The 20431-nt window shown below is 42.3% G+C and overlaps 1 protein-coding gene across 1 annotated transcript in view; it reads left to right on the forward strand.

Moving 5' to 3' along the window:
* Positions 1–20431, forward strand: part of EHMT1 (euchromatic histone lysine methyltransferase 1) — a 1716251-nt gene that overhangs the window by 600143 nt on the left and 1095677 nt on the right. The window contains exon 11 of the mRNA XM_044058169.1: positions 14366–14509. Coding sequence (XP_043914104.1) covers positions 14366–14509 — 144 coding nt within the window. The remainder of the gene's footprint in view (positions 1–14365; positions 14510–20431) is intronic.

The raw sequence follows: 20431 nt of genomic DNA on the forward strand, positions 1-20431 counted from the left end.
AGTTGTACAGTTTTCCAAAACCAGAACCTTACTGTTAAAGTGATGCCAAGCTTCCTTCCAATGAATAAAGTGGTAGATTCAGGCCTTTGCTTAGGACTCCATGGTGATGCTGAGTTATCTGTGTAAGTACAGGCCGTCTGGACATAGTATAGCTTCCAAATTCAGGTACAACATAGGAAAGCGGTGAAGAACAATGCAAACAGCTGCCCCTCTAAAACTATGCTGTGCATCTCTTATGTAAAGTGCAACACATGGCAAGTACATGCTTTTAGTTTTAAGTACATTAAGGTCAGTAAGCCTAAGTACACCACAAACAATAAAACAATACACAATAAATATAAGCAGGGGAAAATGAGATATTAGGTGAAACTGTGTAGACAGAAAAATAACACATTCTAAATTTAGTACGATTCCCTAAATGGATTAAGATAACTATCTGAAAAAAGATACAAGTTAAGGGACCTCTAAAAGGAGCCCAACAATTTTTTTTTTTAACACCTTTATTGACTTATCACTTGTGACATAGACAAATTTACATTTGTACAACAGTAATCAGATTGTATTAAATTAACATTAAACAATATACTTTACATTTATTGCTATACATCATATAGCCTAAGCAAAATAATGTAAATTATTCACTTCCTGTCCCCTTTTTAAACAAGAAATATCTTTATTAAACCATCAATTACTACATAATCAATCATACATTTATATAAATGGAAATGAATCACACTGAGACAATCCCATTTGCAAACATTATACATCGCTCGTCTTACCCAATCATTTTCAGTCAAACATTACATAACTCATTTAAGTCCTGCGTTCTTTTAAACATCATTCCTCCCCTGTAAGTAGTGTTACCACAATTCCCATTTTTTCCTATGTAGTTTGCTCGTACCGTTTTCTAAAGATCGCAATTCCATTTTTTTTCTCTCTTGCTATATTCACTACTTGTAATATAGTTGGTTTAGGTTTTGATTTCCATTTTCTAGTAAGTGCTTTTTTGGCAGCCACAATAATTAGGCAAAGCAAGGCCTTACCATGTCTAAGCAGTTCCAGTTCTGTATCATAGCTCAGAAAAATCATCTCCCTCGTCATACCAGTCTGCCCACCCAGCATCTCCAACAGTTCATCCTGCAGGGAATCTTTAAAGTCCACCAACCTACTGCAGTCCTAGAAAATGTTCCCAAGTACCTCTTTTTATTCCCATCACACCTGCAGCATTTTCTGTCTACCTGAGGAAAACTTCTCTGGAGTCTATTTGGGGTATAAAAATATCTATGTAAACATTTCCAAGCAAAAATTCTAAATCTTCTAGATTTTGGTGCATATTTGGGAGACTTGCATATATCCTCCCAAGATCTGAAGGGTCTTCACCCTATTTTGGATAATCCAGCTATCACAGATTTCGTCTGGAATTAATATCCCACCCCCTTTAATATTTCCAATCATTTGTCACTTCCTTCCTAACTTCCACGTTTCCACAGAATTGTTAACTTGCAGGCTTCCAGTTTCTTTAATTGATAATGCAGCACCATTTTCTTTTATCTCTTCCTATTTTGGCTATTAACTGTTTAGCCTTATCTTCTTCAAATCTTGACTTAGTTGTCTTCCATAAATATTTTCATTTATAAATTTTCCTTTTTCCCCATTCCTCAAACTTTACACAAATGTAAGTAAAATTTTCAAAATTTCTCTGTAGAATCTATACTTATTTTTTCTCATCATAGGTTCGGTATGCTTGACTACAGCTCTTAACTTTGTTGTACTAGTTATTGTAGTAAAGTTTTCGCACTTAGGCAAGGTTCAAATGACAAATTCACCACCGTAACAGGAACAGGCATGCAAAAACTAAGGGTAATGCTACTCAATGCTAGAAGTCTAAATCTCAAAATACTCTCCTTCGAGGCACTCCTTAAAATGGAGAACATCGATACCTGCGCAGTGACTGAGAACTGGTTCAAGGCTCCAGAGAGCACCCCTGCATTACCAAGCTATAACTCATACGACACGTTTTGGCCACCTAACCTGGACCGGAACACCAAAGGTGGAGGTGTGTCCATATTCATTAAGGATATCCACACCTGCAGGCTAGTTACTCAGCATAATGCATCTGAGGTTATCCCAGTGCAACTAACTCTGGGCAAAACTGCCATCCAAATTGTAGCTTGCTACAGATCCCCCACCATGCCCCAGGATTCCCACTCCTCTTTTCTTGATATACTGGAAAATATTAGGGGTCAACCAAACACCCTAATAATGGGTGATTTCAACTACCCCACCATTAACTGGGAAAACTGCTCCTGTATGGAAAGCAGTCCAGTACACATCCAGGTAGATGTATCGGACTGCTTTTCATACATTTTATATTAGTTTTTATTGCAGTTGTTGGTTTCAAAACTACTCATGTACCAGCTCCTTCACTCAACACTTTCTGGAATTCATAAATTCCAATGCCCTGGATCAACTTATCCACACCCCCACCAGGAGCAGCAATATCCTAGACCTAGTCATTACCAACATGAGTGACTGATGTTCCACACCTGAAGTCAGCTCCTCGTTGGTCAGATCCGACCATAAGCTAATCGCCCTAGATATCCACATCCCACCTCCACCCCCATTAAGAAAACTGTAAAAAATTTCTCCAAAGCCAACTTCATGCTTCTTAAGACAGACGTGGCGAACTTCATGACTCCTGCCCCCCACCCCCATTAAGGAAACCGTGGTAAAACATTTCTCCAAAGCCAACCTCATGCTTCTTAAGACAGAAGTGGCGAACTTCATGACACCCATGCAGATGGACAATACAGTTACGAGTGCTGAATCCTACACAAATGCACTCTATAAGCACTTACATGAGTGCATGGATCGTGCTGTCCCAAACAGAACCAAGATGCTATCTTCTAAAAAAAGGAAGCCAATCTGGTGGTCCCCTGCCATAAACAAACTCTACTACAGAAGGAAGAAACTGTTGCAAAAGAGAGTAAAATCTCAGGAGTGGAGGAGCTCCCTGGTCAGCCTCAGTAAGAAGCTGAGATCCCTTATAAAGATCCTCCTAAGCTAACAATGAAAACAAAATCGCCACTGGTTCTAGGGACAACCACAAAGCATTCTATAGCTATGTTAGGAATCTCAATGGCAACACCCAGATCTGCTCTGAGTTGCAGCACAATGGCACGACAATTACAGAGCCAACTGATATTGCCAACTTTACCCCCCCTCTCACCCCCTAAAGGGCACATATCTGTACAAGAAGAATGCCGAGTCCCTGTAATCACAACTACGCAGGTAAAAGCTGCACACTCTAAAGCCAAAAATGCAGCATCCATTGGACCGGACAACATCCTAGGCTGCGTTTTACACTAACTTCAGAACAAACTGGCTCCCCACCTAAGCACCATGTTCAATCATAGCCTCACGTCAGGCTTTGTGCCCACTGAATGGTGCACAGCAACAGTTATGCCACTCCAAAAAGAGGGAGCCGCCACTGATCCCAGGAACTTATTGCCCTATTAACCTGAAGAGCCTGGTCTATAAGGCCATGGAACGTGTCATCATGGACCTCATAAGCAAAGACATTGGTAACCTCAAAACTCTGGACCCCACCGAGTTCAGGTTTGTGAAAAGCAGATCGTGCCTCTTGAACCTGATCGATTTATTTGAGGCAGTCACCAAAGCCATAGACGAGGGTAAGGTGCTTTACACAGCCTATCTTGACCTCACCAAGGCTTTCGACACCATCCCCCATTCTGGAATTATAGCTAAACTCGCTAAACTAGGCATAAATCCCTATGTCGCTTGATTGATTGCCAACTGGCTCAATGACACCACACTGTAAAAGTTGCAGGCTCCAAATCTGACTTTAAACCAGTGACAAGTGGAGTACCACAGGGTTCAGTCCTGGGACCTCTCCTGTTTGGTATCTACTTCTCTGAAGTAAAGGCTAACACAGAAGACCTTTGGCTAATGGAGTTCATAGATGACTGCAAACTAGGAGCCATAGTAGAGTCCCCAAATGATGTGGACATCCTACAGAAGGGCCTCACTGAGACAGATGCCTGGTGTCAGAGCCATGGCCTCAAGCTCAATGCCAAAAAGTGCATTGTCATCCCCTTTGGTAAAAACTCTGTACCCATGAACTACCACACAGGCGGCAGTCTACTTAATGCCGAATGTGTGAGACACCTTGGGACCCAGGTAGACAGTAGTCTCTCCTTTGATGATCACATCACCACAGTAGTCAGGAAATACTTCTACTTGGCACACCTCATCACAAAAGGGTTCTCATCCAGAAAAAAATAGGTCATTGTTCCACTACTTGACGCTCATTATACCTATTATAGAGTACAATGCCCCTTTTGGAATGTACCACACAAGACGACTGCAGCAGCTGGAAAGGCCACGCAAGTACTTCACAAAGAGGATTACTGGCCTCAAACAGATGCCCTACACTGACCATCTCAAAAAACTCCACCTTTACTCTGTAGCATATCGCCTTCTCCGAGGTGATCAGTGCCTAACGTATGAAGCTATGGCAAACCCAGAGCTATTGGACATGCTACACCTAAAGAAATCCCAATCCCTCCGAGCTCTACTCTCTATGGACCTAAACCTTGTCACCACAATAAACAGGGCATGCTAGAGAGATAGATTCCTGTCCCAGAGACTTCCTATACTCTGGAATAAGCTACCCATCTATGTCAAGCAAAGTTCCTAATTAGCTCTCTTCACGAAAAATGTTGATGAGTGGATGAGAAATAGGAAATACACCCGGTGATCACTTCTGTGTCTCTGTTCGACAGGGGCACAGGAAAATAACTTTCTTTGGTGGCGTAAGCCAGGGAACCTTGTTGGCTAGGTTTATTTAGGCCCTTGGGCCGATAGCCTAGTACTTATGAACAAAAGTAATTGGATAACAGCAGGCTATCTAAACTGTGGCATATTAGCCAAAAATTTACTTTCCTTTAGCACTCTACAGTTGCTCCTCTTCATGTTAGGAATCCCCTTATGTAGTATTTCAACCTTTACACTCCTGAAACACCCATCTTTCTTCTTTCCCATCTCGGTCTATCTCTGCCACATTATTTTTCATTTTGTTTTATTCTATTAGCTATCTCCTGTATAATAATTTCTATATTTAATAATAACTTTTGAATTGTCAGAACTACGCATTTCTTACATTATTCTCTTACAGGTGAATATGAAAGTACCAGTGTCTCATTTTTTGCGTCTTTACCCTGCATTTGTTTATTAGTTTTTATTGGTTGATCGAATAAGTATCGGATGAGCCTCAAAACTTTTAGCTAAATGTTCATGCTCCTGTGAATTATAATTTCTAGCCAATCCAGCCCAGTTAATTTTTTTCTTGGGGAACAATATGTATGAAATTTGCATCTTCCAAACCAGTTATTCTCGTACGTCTTCAGAACTCTACCCTTTTTTTGTTGCATTTTCCCTTTTATGTCCCCTTTCATCTTCACTATTGCAAATCAGGTTCTAGTCCCCACCCATAAATAATTCCTGCTCAAAGCTTTTCTCCCCAAAAGTCTTGTAAGGCCCATGGTAGTTTTAGTAGGAGTATAAATGCTTGCCAGTGAAATCCTCTATCCTTTGTATTACCTTACTACCACAAATGTACCATTAACCCCCCCCCCCCCCATTATTGAAAATTCTCTCTTAATCAGCATTACTCCTCTCCTTTTTTTTTTTGTCTGAGATACCCTGCTTGAATGTCTGTCCTGAAATCCCAATTTTATTGAAAAATTCAGCTGCTCGTTTCGGTCAGTGTGTTGTGTAACATTGCTGTTTGCATCCTCCACTTCTTGATATACTTTAGTACTCTTTTTACATACTTATAAAGCCATATACTTTCCATTTTAATATTGACAAAATTGTCTTTCTGATTAAAAAAAAAGTTTCTCCCAAGTATTATACTTGTCTTTTCTTTTGAATGTTTCCAACTTGCAACTTATGTGGACATCATGGCAGGCTGACCTTGTAAATAGTTGCCTGTTTTTATTTGAACCCTTGTCACATTTTCACAGTTGTTTTCACTTCAGTAATACTTGAGAAACAAAACATTAAATACATTTTTCAAAGCCTTCCAACTTCAACTTTTAGCAAGCACACCAAACAATATACACTTTCCTAAAAGGAACTGTACCCCACCAAATATGAGCAGTTGCCACAAATAGATGGCTACACTTAAAGGCATTACTTAAGGTAAATTATGATAAAATTTCTTCTAAAACCTGTGTTCACACTAACACAGATTGCAATCTGTCCTTCTCTATTCCACTCCCACATGAGGAAAAGCATGCTTTCAGTCAGCTTTATCTTCTATCCTTAAGAAACAGTGTACTAGCTTCCTTTAAGGGAAAACACCATCCTAGAACAAAAAAAACCTTTTTTTTTTCACTCTGTTTCCTGGCCTATTTTAACACCTGAAAATCATTCTTAGTGCTTTATTTGCAGTTTTAGCCTGTTTTCCACAACATGGCTACCAATGGGGCTTGATGTATCAGTGTGATCGTGCTCTCCCTCAACCCTTTCTCTTTCCTGTATTACTTTGTACGACTCATGCCAGACATAAGGAAGTAACTTTGAGTTCCCATGCCATTGACATATGAGATTTGGGAGGGCCATTGTTATTTTCTTTACCTTCTGTAAAAGGACCCCTTCTTTTCTCTCTAATCCCCTCATTTATGTTTGGCTCAGACCTTGTCTTACACAATACTTGGAAATTATCCACTTACAGCCAGAAAAGTAACTAAATTGCAGGTCTTTGTCCCATTGGGGAACTCTTCCTTGCTTTAAAGGAAAACTCTGCCTTAGAACTAAAAATGATTATTTTTTCACACTCTGTTTTTGGAGTTATTTTAGCATCTCAAAATCACTGACTGCTGCTTAAATAATTGTAATGTTTTATGCAAAATGGCTGTCCGTGGGGCTTGATTTATCAACATTGACTTGTATTTCATCAAGCCTTTGTCTTTCCCGTAATCCATTTCATGTTGGCTTTATATGAGTCATGCTAGACATAAGGAAGACATGGTATATTCTCATTCCATTTACATGTAATGGGATTAGTGTCAGTTATTGTCCTATACTGTCTGTTACAGGATTGCTTCTTTTATTTCTTGAATTGCTCTCATTTGTGTGTCTGTCTGGGTTTGTTTTATAGTATATACAGCTGCAACCAAAACAGTTATTGAAAATGCAAGGCCTTTGTTTCAAGTATCTTTTTGTAGCCCAATGTGAATTATCAGCCCCTACCCTACACTTGGGTAAATGTGCTGATACTTTGCAAGAATTGCAAGAAAAACTATTTTCTGACTTTTCACTAAATGTCAGACATTTTTGATAACTACATTTAAGTCATCTTAAAATGTAAAGAAGTATAAACAAACATTTAAAGCTTAGCATTTCAATACTGTGATGCTGCTTATGTAAATTTGTCAAAAGAGGTGACAACTGCTTTTGAATCATTGACTGATCTGATTGCTCTGCTATGAAAGGCATAGCTACATTGGAAACAGCTGCTAGTCAGTATAAGTTCTTCCTCTTTGCAGAGTAGACAGTGGAAAACAGTTACACACCTGTGTCTTGTTTACAGCAGCCTGATGATCTGACCACAAATTTCTCTGTATCTGAGGTATGTCATGGAGGTGTAGACAAATTCCTCTGCAACTTATGTGAGAAGTTAAGCTTAAAAAAAAAGTGGGTGGTCTTTCTCTTCCATTGATACCAAAGTGAGGCAGTGAAAGTTTTATGAAGTACAAGCAGGCTTCAGTTACCTACACAGTACTGTAATCATATTGGAGGGAGAAAAGCAATATAAGAGTTAAACTGTAGGAGAAGGTGGAGTTTTCCTTTAACTTGTGTCAGGTAAGGTTAACAATTGTCTCCGCTGTGGTAAGCAAGCGCCATATTGATGCTTTCATACTTGGTATGTCACCTGTCTAGGCCCGGATCATGATGTCCCTAGTTATCGTTTCTGCACTTGTTTCAATTCTAGTATTAGGCATGGGGCCAATATCTTAACTAGGCATCTTAGTCTGCAATCTTCCTTGCATCGTTTGAAGGCATCTGTCAGTTGTCCCGAGGTTGGGCTTCCAAAGCGCAAGAAAAACAAGGAAAGAAGACCCAAGCTTGGGACCATGGATGACAGCCATTCACTGTTGGCCAGTCCTCCAAGGCTTGTTATCACTGAGGAAGGTGCTTTTGCAGTCCCGTTTTCGAGCTAAGTGATGGCGCAGGCCTCTCTTGAGACCCTTAGAGTCCGACATGCTGTTGGGTCCCTCAGCTTCTACACAAGTCTTTGCTTTCAGTTAGTCAGTTGGGTCCGGAGTCTTTCAGCAAGCTTCTGCTTCCGATGAGCGATCTTGTACTGACGACATTGCTTTGAGGCATCAGCCTGCATTGGTTCTGCCTTCCAAAGAGACTAGCGTCAGGATGGCGGATGTACCTAGGCCCAAGGCTTAAACTGTTTCTAGGAAGGGTTCTACCACAGGTCCTATGCCTAGCCCTACCAGCTCCTACTTAACATGTTATCTGCAAGACCTGGTTAGGTTAGCTGAGGACCTCATCTCCATAGACAGAGCTAGGCACCCTCCTTTGGAGTCTTTGCAGAGAAAAAAGAAGAGGGATCCTACCCCAAAAGGTTTTTTTGAACCTCCTGATGAGGAGTGGTCTGTCTTTGAGAAGGGACCATGCCATTCAACCTCAGAGCAAGAAATCTGGTTAAAGGCCCATAAATAAGGACAGTTTTTTAAATATTGCTCTTTCAAACTTAGAAAGTTGACAGACTAATAGGTTTTGTATTATCATGAAATTTCTGAACAGTATGAAGTCTGAAACTCAAATGTTACTCATTTTCTAACTTCAGTCTTTAATGATTTGTCATTAATTTGCCATAAAACTACAGTTATATGAAAAATGGACAATAAAATTCAGGCAAAAATCTGGACATTATTCAAAAATGTTTAAAGTTGAGAGGTATGGAAGGGGACCCTTCCTTACTTCCTATGAAGATGTAGATTCTGAGGAGAGTCTTCTTTCAGGCCCACCTCCTGAAACGCTCCATGCCATGAGGGAACATTTCCAGTGGGAGACACAGGAATACCCACGGTCTAAAAAGAGGGTTAGGGAGTTCCTTGACCTCTCAGAACACAAACCTTTGGCTGTTCTTCCTGTATTGGAGGTGGTAGAGAATGTTTTTATGGACTCTTCCCTGAACCAAAACTACCTCCACCCCCTTGAAAACCAGACAGGTTTTACAGGATGCTGGACTCAAATACCTCTTCAAAAACCTGTCTGCTAACCCAGAGGTTGTCACTCCGTGAACCAAGGGAGCAAAAGTAGGCTCTTCAGAGAAGTCTCTACTCACTGACAAGGAAAGTAGGTCCTGGCAAAGAGCAGCAATGAATTTCTTTCCCCTTCCCACCCCATTCAGAAAATATAGGAGGAAGGCTAGCCCTATTAAAAGAAAACAGCTCCCTCATTACTTCAGACAAGTGGTTTTTGAAGATTATCTCAAGACAGTTACAAGCTCACTTTCAAATAGCCATTAAGATAATCAGATTACCCAGATGTTCCACAAAATCAGAGTGGAGGACCTTTCTCGGATTCACAACCTGTGCTCGCAGAGCTTAGTGGAACCCCAGTACCAGATGATCAAATAAGGAAAGGGTTCTACTCCAGGCTGTTCCTCGTTCCCAAAAAGGAAGGCTCTTGGCACCCTATCCTAGACCTGTCTGCCCTCCATCCCTGCTGGTACTGAAGTTAAAAGTTGAATTTTCAAAAACATGTTCCTATGATAGTCCCTCAGGCCTTGATGGTCTCCTTAGACCTAAAATCTGCTTACTTGCACATTCCTATAGAGGAATCTTGCAGGAGTTTTCTTCACTTCAGGGCAGGTGCCATTTGGCTCATCTGCCACTCCCAGGGTGTTCACAAAGCTTTAAGCCCCTGTGATCGCCTACTGCAGAGCAAGAGGGGTCCAGATTTACCCATGTCTGGACAATTGCCTCATGCAAACCACAAGCCATTCATAGCTCTTCAAGGATCTGGCCTTTACTCAGACTTTCCTCGCCTCCTAGGGGTTCACCATAAATCTTCGCAAATCCAACACAGACCTGTCCACCTGGATAGTTTTCCTGGAGGCTCTTCTGGATTTTTCCCTTCAAAAGGCCTTTCCCCCTCCAGAACAGGTCTCTCTCTTGACTCAGTACTTTCAAGACATTATGCAAAGACAATGTCTCAGCCAGAAAACTCTTCACAGCATTAGGCTACATGGCATCTTGTAATCCTCATCATCCCTCTGGCCAGACTACACATGAGGAAGCTTCAGTGGTACCTCAAGAATCTGTGGTGCCAGCACTCAGTTCTTGGAGACAGAAATTCCACTGATTATAGGTTCATAGGTTAGTACTAGGCTAACTGCCCTGATGGGACATTTTAAGCCTAATTGCACTGAACACGTAGATAGATAGAACAAAACTCTAAGAACAACAGTTGTCACAGAAACACAGAACTTTAATGAAGCTTTCGGGCTCTCAACCCTTCATCAGCATTACATAGCTATTTGCATATATTCTCATGTTTTAAACATTTCCCTTTTAAAAAACTTTTTAAAAGTCATTGGCTGGTTGATCATGTGATTTTAACTGTTCCTCTATTTAAATGATGTAAATTGTGACATTGTGTAATGCTGATGAAGGGTTGAGAGCCCGGAAGCTTCATTAAAGTTCTGTGTTTCTGTGACAACTGTTCTTACATTTTAAGCCTAGCCAATTACCCCATGTGAGAATCAAACCCTGCACCTTGTGTTTCTAAGGTAATTACCTTATCCATTACACCAACCTTCCACCCTTGCCTCAAAGAAGAATTTGCTTGGTGGAAATGGGCACGTGCACAAAACCTGGGGGTCCCCTTCAGGATCACCCCTCAGGGCCAAACTTTGCTTCAGAGACAGCTTGGGGAGCTCATTTCCAATGTCTTCAGTCCAAGGGCAGATGGGAATCCTAGTTTATACACATGCACATAAACTGGAAAGAATAATGGCAGTGCAGAAGGGCCTAGTGGCTTTCAAAGATCAGTGGAAGTCAGGAGTGCTGCTTGTCAAAACAGAACACCACAGTAATGTGGTACACAAACAAGGGGACACCCACTCTTACTAGCAATATGGGTCTGGGAGACAGGTCACTCTTTGGGATTGCACCTCATGGCGCAGTACTTCCCATGGACTCAAAACACTCCAGCGGATCATCTCAGCAGAAACCTGATGCATCCCCACGAATGGCAGCTGCACTGGGGAAACATTTCTAAGCGTAGTCCAGAAACGGGGATCCCCACAGATGGACCTCTTTCCCACCAAAGAAAATGCTCAACTGAAAAGATTTTGTTCCAGGAACAAACTACCCACAGCCTGAGGGACAGATGCTTTCTCCTTCCTTTGGAGCCCACCTGTTCCTTTATGCATTTCATCTACTGCCTCCTCTTCCAAGGGTCCTCCTGAAAGGGAGGAAGCCCAAGGGGTATCCTAATAACCCCAGACTGGCCCAAGCAGCACTGGTATCCTCTGCTACTGGGTTTAACCAATGAAAAACCATGTCCGTTACCTCAGATAATTGACCTTCTGACTCAGGACAAGGGGAGGTTTGTGCATCTCGACCTACAGACTCTCAAACTCTCAGCCTCGATAATTCCACGAAGTACCACTCTGAGCACACCCTAAGCTGACAAGTTCAAGAAATTCTCAGAGATTAGAATGCTTAGTAGGAAATCATACTCTGCCAAATGGAAAAGGTTCTGTATTTGTTCTCACACCAAGGCCTCAATCCTAAATCATCCAATATCTACAATTCAAGATTAATTGGTTACCCTTTTGGACAGAGGCCTATTCTTTTCTTCCATCAAGATTTACACCTCTGCCATTTCAGCCCACATCTGTATTCTTCCTCCTACCTTTTCCCACCCCCAGATGAAACAATTCCTCAGGGGAGTGGTCCACATCCGACTTCCCAGGAGACAACCCACACCTCCATAGGACCTCAGTCTTGTTCTAGAAAAATTGACACTATCCTCATTTGAACTGGCAACTTCTGGTGGTGTAAAATTCTTAACCTGGAAGATTGCCCTTTTACTCGATAACACCTCAGCTAGAAGCTCTCATGGCAGTGGAACCATTTCTCATATTCCACCCAGACAGAGCATCACTCAGGGCTAGCCCATCCTTTATGCCCAAGGTGGTCACAGGCACATCCTTGAATCATGCCATGTACTTGCCCACCTTCTTCCCCAAGCTTCAGAACAGGGGAGAAAGAATCGTTCACTCCTTGGATATGCATAGACCACTTCACTGCTATCTCGACAAAAGTAAGTCTTTCAGGAAATCAGACCCACTCTGTGTCTTTTACCATTGGCTCTGATAAGAAACCAATCTCCAAATAGACCATCTCCAAGTGGATCTCCATTGTATGTCATTTTGTTACAGCCATCATGGCAAAAAGCCACCTGAAACTTTAAGGACTCACTCTTCTAGGGCCACTTCTATTTCTGCTACCTTCCTGAAAGGAGTGCCTACCAAAGACATTTTGCTACCTGGCCACCTGTGCATACCTTTACCAAATTCTACAACTTATCTGCCTTCTCCAGGTCTAGAGAGGGATTTACTGTTGACATCTTGCAGGGCATACTCATCTCCATAATTGTCCTTTCACCCTCTTTACAATTTTGGGAATTATCCCACAAGTCAGTATGGCAACAGAGAAACACAATGAACGTAGTACAGTTGTGTGCACTTGTAAATTTAGGTGTTTGAATGTACTTACTGTTGCAGTCTTTTCCCCTCCCTCCTCCCCCCATTTACCTCCAGTATTAATCTGCTTCTGTGTTCTTCACTAACCAGAGGACCCCCCGGCTGTTTACACTACACCCCGGCTGATTACCCTACAGGCCCCCTTTTCTACCTTTGTCCCTTGCTTACAGTTCTTTTTGGGGGATCTGCTTTCTAAGGGCAAGAAAAAGCTGATCTCATGGCATTGGCTGGCTCCCTTTATACCCAAGCGTACTGATGTCAGGGTAGGGCATCCACCAGCCTTAGGAGGAAGGAGATTTTTACTCCGGTAGTAAGACTGGCCAAGGGCTTCCACAGCAAGAAATTTCTTTCAGCATTTTCCCCTTTAACTTGTTGCATGCTGACACCACCTGATGATTTCTCAATGGTTCTTTTAGCTTAGACCTTTAATGAAGGGGTGAACCTGTTGATTCTTCCCCCACCCCCATTATGTTGCCTGAAGCTGCTTTTGTTAAACTTTCTGCTCAGTGACAGTGCTGGTTTACTTTCACTTAAATTTCTAGCATCAAAAAAGACTTGTTCACACTGTGTATTGTTTGACTTGGTGCATTGACTTTTCCTTGATGGATTTTTACAAGGACCTTGCGTAACAGAGGTACCACAGCAACTAGAAGCTTTCCATGGGGATATAAGCCTGGGTAAAAGAGGTACAGATAAAGTTTGACGTCAGAGTACTGCTGACACTTAACATTGATAATCTCAACCTACTCATTACTGTGCTTTAAAAGTATGGTTGTACATGGCAACAGTTGCCTTTCTTTTTTTTTTTTTCAGGGACAGTATGCGTCTTTTTCAAATGCTGTATTTGTGAATGAGAGTGTCCGATACTCAGCAGTTTTAAGCAGTGTCTGAAGTGCTAACTTGTTGATGTTGGCTTTGATACCTGAATACGATAACAGGCTTGCAATGTTTCATTTAATTTTAATGCTCATTTTTTAGTCCTACCCTTAAGTTGTAAAAACATAGGCAGTGTGGTATTGGCAGTAAATTATGTTAGTTGTTTGGGGTTGTGAATGCACTATAATAAATTTGAACTGCTGTGCAACCTTCCCTCTCCTGATTTGTTGGTTCTGTTTAATTGTTTTGCTGTAGTTAATGCCTATGTTAAGCACTTAGAAATTCCACCATTTCTTTTTTGAAAAGCATTTTAATTGCAATTACAGCTTCAGGGAGACTTTTTGTTCTATTCTTAAACGTAACTTGCTGTGTAAAATGACAAAAGGGACAGAAGAAAGCATCTTGTTTGCTTTGTTAGCAAAGCACAAGAACGGGGTGTCCATCAGAGATGAATGGTCATGGACTTTATCTCCACTAATAAAGTCACTAATGGTACACTGAGAGAAAATTCTGTAACATGCTTTCTACTTGATCTACTTTAATAGTGTCTTTCAAAATTTTATTTTAGTACACTTAATGTTGAAACAGAAAATACTGAATGAATTTTGATCTGAAAAAAAATGAACACATCAGATTGATGATACTTTCCCTTTTTTTTGTTTCCAGTTAAGTCGTTGTACAAGTAGTGTAAGTAAACAAGAAATGATGCGACCATCCAACAACGTACAGCTCATGGTACTGTGTGAAGATCACCGATGTAAAATAGTGAAACATCAGTGTTGTCCAAGCTGTGGTTACTTCTGTGCTGCTGTAAGTTTTACTGTCTCATGATGACCATTACAAAATTACAGCAAGTTGTTACTTTTTCAAATATTGCTTGTATGTATTTACTGCTGACCTTGGAACATATGAAAGGGTGTTCATTGACTCTCGCCATTGCCAGTTGATAGGTTGTAGTCACTATCCACATTTTAGTTTAGTTTCAGTTGTCAGTACTGTATGATCTGGAGAGTCAGACAAGTTGCATTAGTCATAACCACTAGGACGTCTGCTGCACACAAGGCCTGATGTCTGGCCAGACTTTGCCAGTATACTATTCCTCTAACTGGGCTAGCACCACCTTTCCTAGCATGTTGTACTCCTGAGAGTGGCATCAGCTAGTAATTTTTTCGGTTCTTTTCTTCCCTGTAGTTCATATTGCATTTCATCGGTTTGTCCATTAATCTCCTAGTTTGGCCTGCTCTCCAGAGCTGGAACCTTTGCTTTAATTTATTTTTATATTGATGGTGTGTAGCTCTTGGCAGAATTTGATGGCAGTTAAAGAACTTAAGCAAAATGCATTTACAAGAGAGAGTGCGCGCCAGGAAGAGGAAGGAAAAAAGGGGTACTTTTCAAGACTGCCTTGTGCCAGGAAAGTGCAGCCCTTCTGAAGAGATGTACTGCACCTGTCAAAACCTAAGCGCATTTCTAAAATCTGCAGCGTACAAAATAGCTGCAAACATTTCTTCCTCTTGTATCTCCCTAATTGTGATGGACTTTAAAGATGTCCCATCTTCTGGGACTCCAGAAACTTTCTCAGCTTTGAAACTGGGGTGGGTGGAGTTCTAATGAGCTTTAGTATAGCTTCTTCTCATAGGATATTTTAAGAGTGCCTGACTACAGTTATATCTGACTGCAAAACCAAGGTCATTCTACTTCTCCCGATGTTCATCGTGTTACCCTGTTGCAGTCATCACACTTGGGTTATCCTGCTGTCAGGCGGTCCCACAGTCGGCCAGAATTCCAAAGTCTTGGTCCGGTGTCGGTTGCTGACGCTTCTTCCCTGATGTCAGTGCGCCAGGGGTATATAAGAGGCATCCAACGCCATTTTCTTCAATCTTTCTTGCCTCGCGGTGCCCGAAGCAGAAGCAGTTCGCAAGTGCCAGTCGGCCGACACCTGAGATTTTCAATTTGAATTTCAGTCCGAAGTCTTCAATAAAGCTAAGTACCCCATTGGGGAACATTTTCTTGCCTCAGTCCGATGTCAGAAAAAGTTAACAATTGCATTTCTTGTGGGAAGCAAATACCTCATAAGGACTCCCATTCCTATTGTATTCCTTGCCTAGGCCCAGTCCACAACGTCACAGGTTGTCGGTTTTGCGCTAGGTTTAATAAACGCACTATCAAACGCCATTTTGACTTCACACGGCATTACTTTGGTAGGAAATTTAATTATATCATGCCATCGGAGCAGCCAACGACCGCAATTCATAAAAAACGCAAGGATAAGGACAGGCAGCCTAGGAATAAGCCAGACCCTGAGGCCTCAGCTGGGCCTGTCGCCGGTTCTTCAGTTTTCAGTGAGGTGCCTACGCAGCCCCTGACGACCACAGAGCTGGAACCCCAGACAGCTGCCGACTCCCAAGCCGAGTCTACTAGGCAGAGACAGCTGTCTACCGACACCGGAGCAGAATTAGACACCGGTGCAGAGGAAACACCTTCATTTGCAGAAGGTGTCTTCAGACCGACTACACTCACCATTAAATCTTATGCTACACTTACAACTCCTTTAAAGCCTAAGGAAACTGTTCATCAGTCTACAGGTCAAGGCCCCATGCCTAAGAAACAGATGCTTAAAATGGCTGAAGATTTAATTACCCTCATCAAGGGTTCCCATCCCCCTTCTTATAAAAGACCAAGACAAGAGGAGGATTATGCATCCTCTGACCAGGTTTCTTTCTCCTCAGACTCTTCTGAGAAACAGGATTACACTTTTCCACCTTATGAGGATTCTGATGCTGAAGACTCTATTCCCTCAGCATCTCCCCCTGAAGACTACTCCTTTGGGGAAACATTACATACCATGAGGGAACATTTTCACTGGGAAGGCCAGGACTACTCAGATTCTAAGAAAAGGCTCTGAGAGTTCCTTTTATTATCCCAGCACGGCCCTCTTGCTATCCCTTCTGTTGTAGATATAGTGGATGATGTCTACTTGGAGTCTAGCTTAAATCCGGACTCTCTACCTCCTGCTCCAGCCAAACCAGACAGATACTACAGAGTACCTGACTCTCACAAATCCCTTTATAAAAGCCCTATAGCTGACCCAGAAACCATTTCCCAGGGTCCTAAGGGAGCAAAAGCTTCTATGGCTAAAAATCCTGTGCCCTCTGAAAGAGATTCCAGAGCCCTACATAGATGGGGAAAGAAAATATACACCTCTGCAGCTCTGGCTATGAGAGCATTAAATTGTCAGTTTCACATGTTGAAATAACAGCAATTCCTAATGTCTCAGTTAAAACAAAAAAAATGAGCACACATTCACAACAGTCTGAGTTCAAGGAAATGCAGGATCTGTTGCACGCAGCTGAACAGGTGGGCAAGCATACTTTACAATGCGGATTTGATTCTTTGTTACTGGGTCTGTCATACGTAGACATGCTTGGTTAAAAGAGCAAACCCTCCCTGACCATGTTAAAGCAAAATTATTAGATGCACCTTTACAACAAGATGTATTATTTGGTGTCAAAGCAGAAGAGGTTTTAAAGAAAATGGAGGATAATGCTAAATCTATGCAAACGGACAAGGATTTCTTGCAGGTACAAACCCCTTCACTTCAGCAGAAATTGGCCATCAAAAAAATTGGTCCTTTCCAGCTTCAGACAGATCACAGAGGGGCAAATACAAATGCCCAAGGGGCAGAGGTCAGTCACAGGGCCCTTACAAACCTTGCCAATGGGGTTCTGCTACCCAGAAAGGAGGAGGACAGGCCCCAAGCTAGCAGAAGACAGACACAATGACTCTATCCTCAAACTACCAAGCAAATCTCTCCTGGCAACACCCTTGGGAGGAAAACTAGCATTTTTTGCAGACAGCTGGCACATCATCAAAAAAGACAAATGGGTTCTAAACATGGTCTCTCAAGGATACAGATTCCACTTTCATACCTTACCAAGGATCAAAGGAATGCCAAACCTGCCACCAAATCAATGGGCAGAGGCACAAAAACAAATAGCAGCTCTCATGAACATGAGAGCCATTCAACAGGTACCTTCACAGGAGCTAAGGACAAGGATTTTACTCAAGACCCTTCCTAGTTCCAAGAAAGGACAAAGCATGGAGACCCATTCTGGATCTTTCAATTCTGAACACCTATCTTCAAGTGCCAAAATTCAAGATGCTAACACTAAAGCAGCTTCTTCCCATGCTGGGCAAGAATGCTTGGCTAGTCACTTAGGGACATGCAGGTATGCCTCCTTGAGGTCCAATCAGACAAAATTGCAGACTATACCTCTGCTTCATTGCAGGTTCAACGCATTATCAATTCTCTGCACTGCCCTTTGGCTTGTCTACTGCGCCCAGAGTCTTCACAAAATGCCTGGCACCAGTAATTACATACTGCAGACAGAGGAATTCAAATATACCCATACCTAGACGCCGGTCTTATTTAAGCAGAAAGCAAGGGCATTCTTTTACAGCATCTGGCATTTGTCAAACACCTAAGTTGCCTAGGGTACACAGTAAACGAAAAGAAATCAAAACTAGTGCCCTCATAAAACATAGTATTCCTGGGTGCCAGCTTGAATACAACAGCCCAGATGGCTTATCTCACGCCAGACAAACAACGACAGCTGTTTCAGTATTTCAAAATAATGGCAACAAAGACCCAACTCCCTGCAAGAAAAATTCTGCAGGCCTTAGGATTCATGGCATCTTGCATACTACTTATACCATTTGCAAAACTGCATATGAGGAAATTACAATGGTACCTGAAAAGTGTATGGACTCTGCACAGCCACAGCTTGGAAACAATGATTCCACTCATTCCCTGCCTTCAACAGGAGTTTCTATGGTGGGCACAGGCATGTCACCTCAACAAGGGCCAGCCTTTCACCTTACCCACAGCCAGGCAAACTATGACAACGGATGCATTGGACTATGCCTGGGGAGCACACATGGCAGGACAGTGCATTCAGGACAAATGGACTACAGATCAGAGACACCTGCATATCAATCAAAAAGAAATGCTAGCAGTGCAGAATGCCCTAACAGCTTTCAAGGACCTTCTTACACCCAGGACAACTACTAATAAGGACAGACAACACCACAGTTATGTGGTACATAAACAAGCAAGGGGGCACACATTCCTACCCTCTATGCAGGCAAGCAATGACCTTGTGGAACACTGTGTTGTCTTACCAGGTTCAATTACAAGCACAATTCCTGCCCGGAAAGAAAAACACATTGGCAGACGACCTAAGCAGAAACATCATGGATCCACACGAATGGAAACTAGATCCACAATTATTTGCAATGACAGCTCAAAAATGGGGACGCCCAGACATAGATCTGTTTGCAAGCCCCCACAACCACCAACTTCAAATATTTTGCACAAGGACCTTCCATCCACTAGCTTGGAAAGTGGATGCCCTCTCATTCAGTTGGAAAACATTAACAGTGTATGCCTTCCCTCCACTGCCTCTTCTAGCAAAGGTACTGCTGAAAGTCAGATTAGAGAGGCCACAAATGATTCTCGTTGCACCAGACTGGCCACGCCAACATTGGTATCTAATTTTAAGGAACATGGCCCAGGGCCCACCATGGATTTTGCCACAAATTCCTCACCTGCTCATCCAGCGAGACAATCTGATTCTGCACAGCCAGCTCAAGACTTTAAACCTGGCTGCATGGCAAATTACCTAAACAACCAGCCAACAACTTTATCCAAAGCTGTTATGAATGTCATTCTGGAGGCCAGGAGGCCCAGCACCAGGAAAAGCTATTCAGACAAATGGAAAAGATTTTGCGCCTGGGACCAGGCTAAAGGCCTAAATCCCCTGAAGCCGAACATTCCTCAGATTCTACAATATTTAACTGAGATGTTACACAAAGGACTTTCCTTTTCATCTATTAAGATCCACGCCTCAGCAATTTCAGCTCATTACAGCACAGATCCTCCTTTATTTTCACATCCACTCCTAAGACAGTACCTCAGAGGGGCTAAGAACTTGAGACCGCCAAGGAGAGCTCCAACACCTACTTGGGATCTCAACTTTGTCCTGGAAAAGCTTACACTGCTGCCCTTTGAACCAGCTTTTTCAACTGATTTAAAATTTATTTCATGGAAAACTGCCCCACTACTAGCAATAACCTCAGCTAGAAGAGTCTCAGAGCTACAGGCATTAATAGCAGTGGAACCATTCCTCATTTTTCATCAAGACAGAGTTTCTCTACAAACTAATCCTTCCTTTATGCCAAAGGTGGTATCCAGTGTGGTCCTAAACCAAACCATTCACTTGCCCACCTTCTTCCCAAATCCCCAGAATACAGGAGAAAGACTCCTGCACTCTTTGGACATTCACACCTTTCTAAGGATCTGGAATCTCTCTCGGAAGGTAATGGATTTTTAGCAATGGAGGCCTTAACTCCCTTGGGGCCCTGTGAGATGGTTTCTGGGTCAGCAGCATGGCTTTTGTATAGAAATTGGTGAGAGTCAGGAACCCTGTAGTACCTGTCAGGCTTAACTGGAGCTGGAGGTAGAGAGTCCGGGTTAAGGCAGGCCTCTGAGTAAACATCATCTAGGATGTCCAAGACAGGAGGTATAGCCAGAGGCCTGTGCTGTGGTAGCAAGAGAAATTCCCTAAGCCTTTTCTTGGAATCTGAATAATCTTGGCCTTCCCAGTGGAAGTGTTCCCTTAAGGTATGCAAAGTTTCCCCAAATGAGTAATCCTCAGGGGGGATACAGAAGGGATG

The sequence above is a fragment of the Protopterus annectens genome, chromosome 16.part0 (assembly GCF_019279795.1).
Source record: "Protopterus annectens isolate FY-2018-M chromosome 16.part0, PAN1.0, whole genome shotgun sequence".
In the NCBI taxonomy this organism is placed as follows: Eukaryota; Metazoa; Chordata; order Ceratodontiformes; family Protopteridae; genus Protopterus; species Protopterus annectens.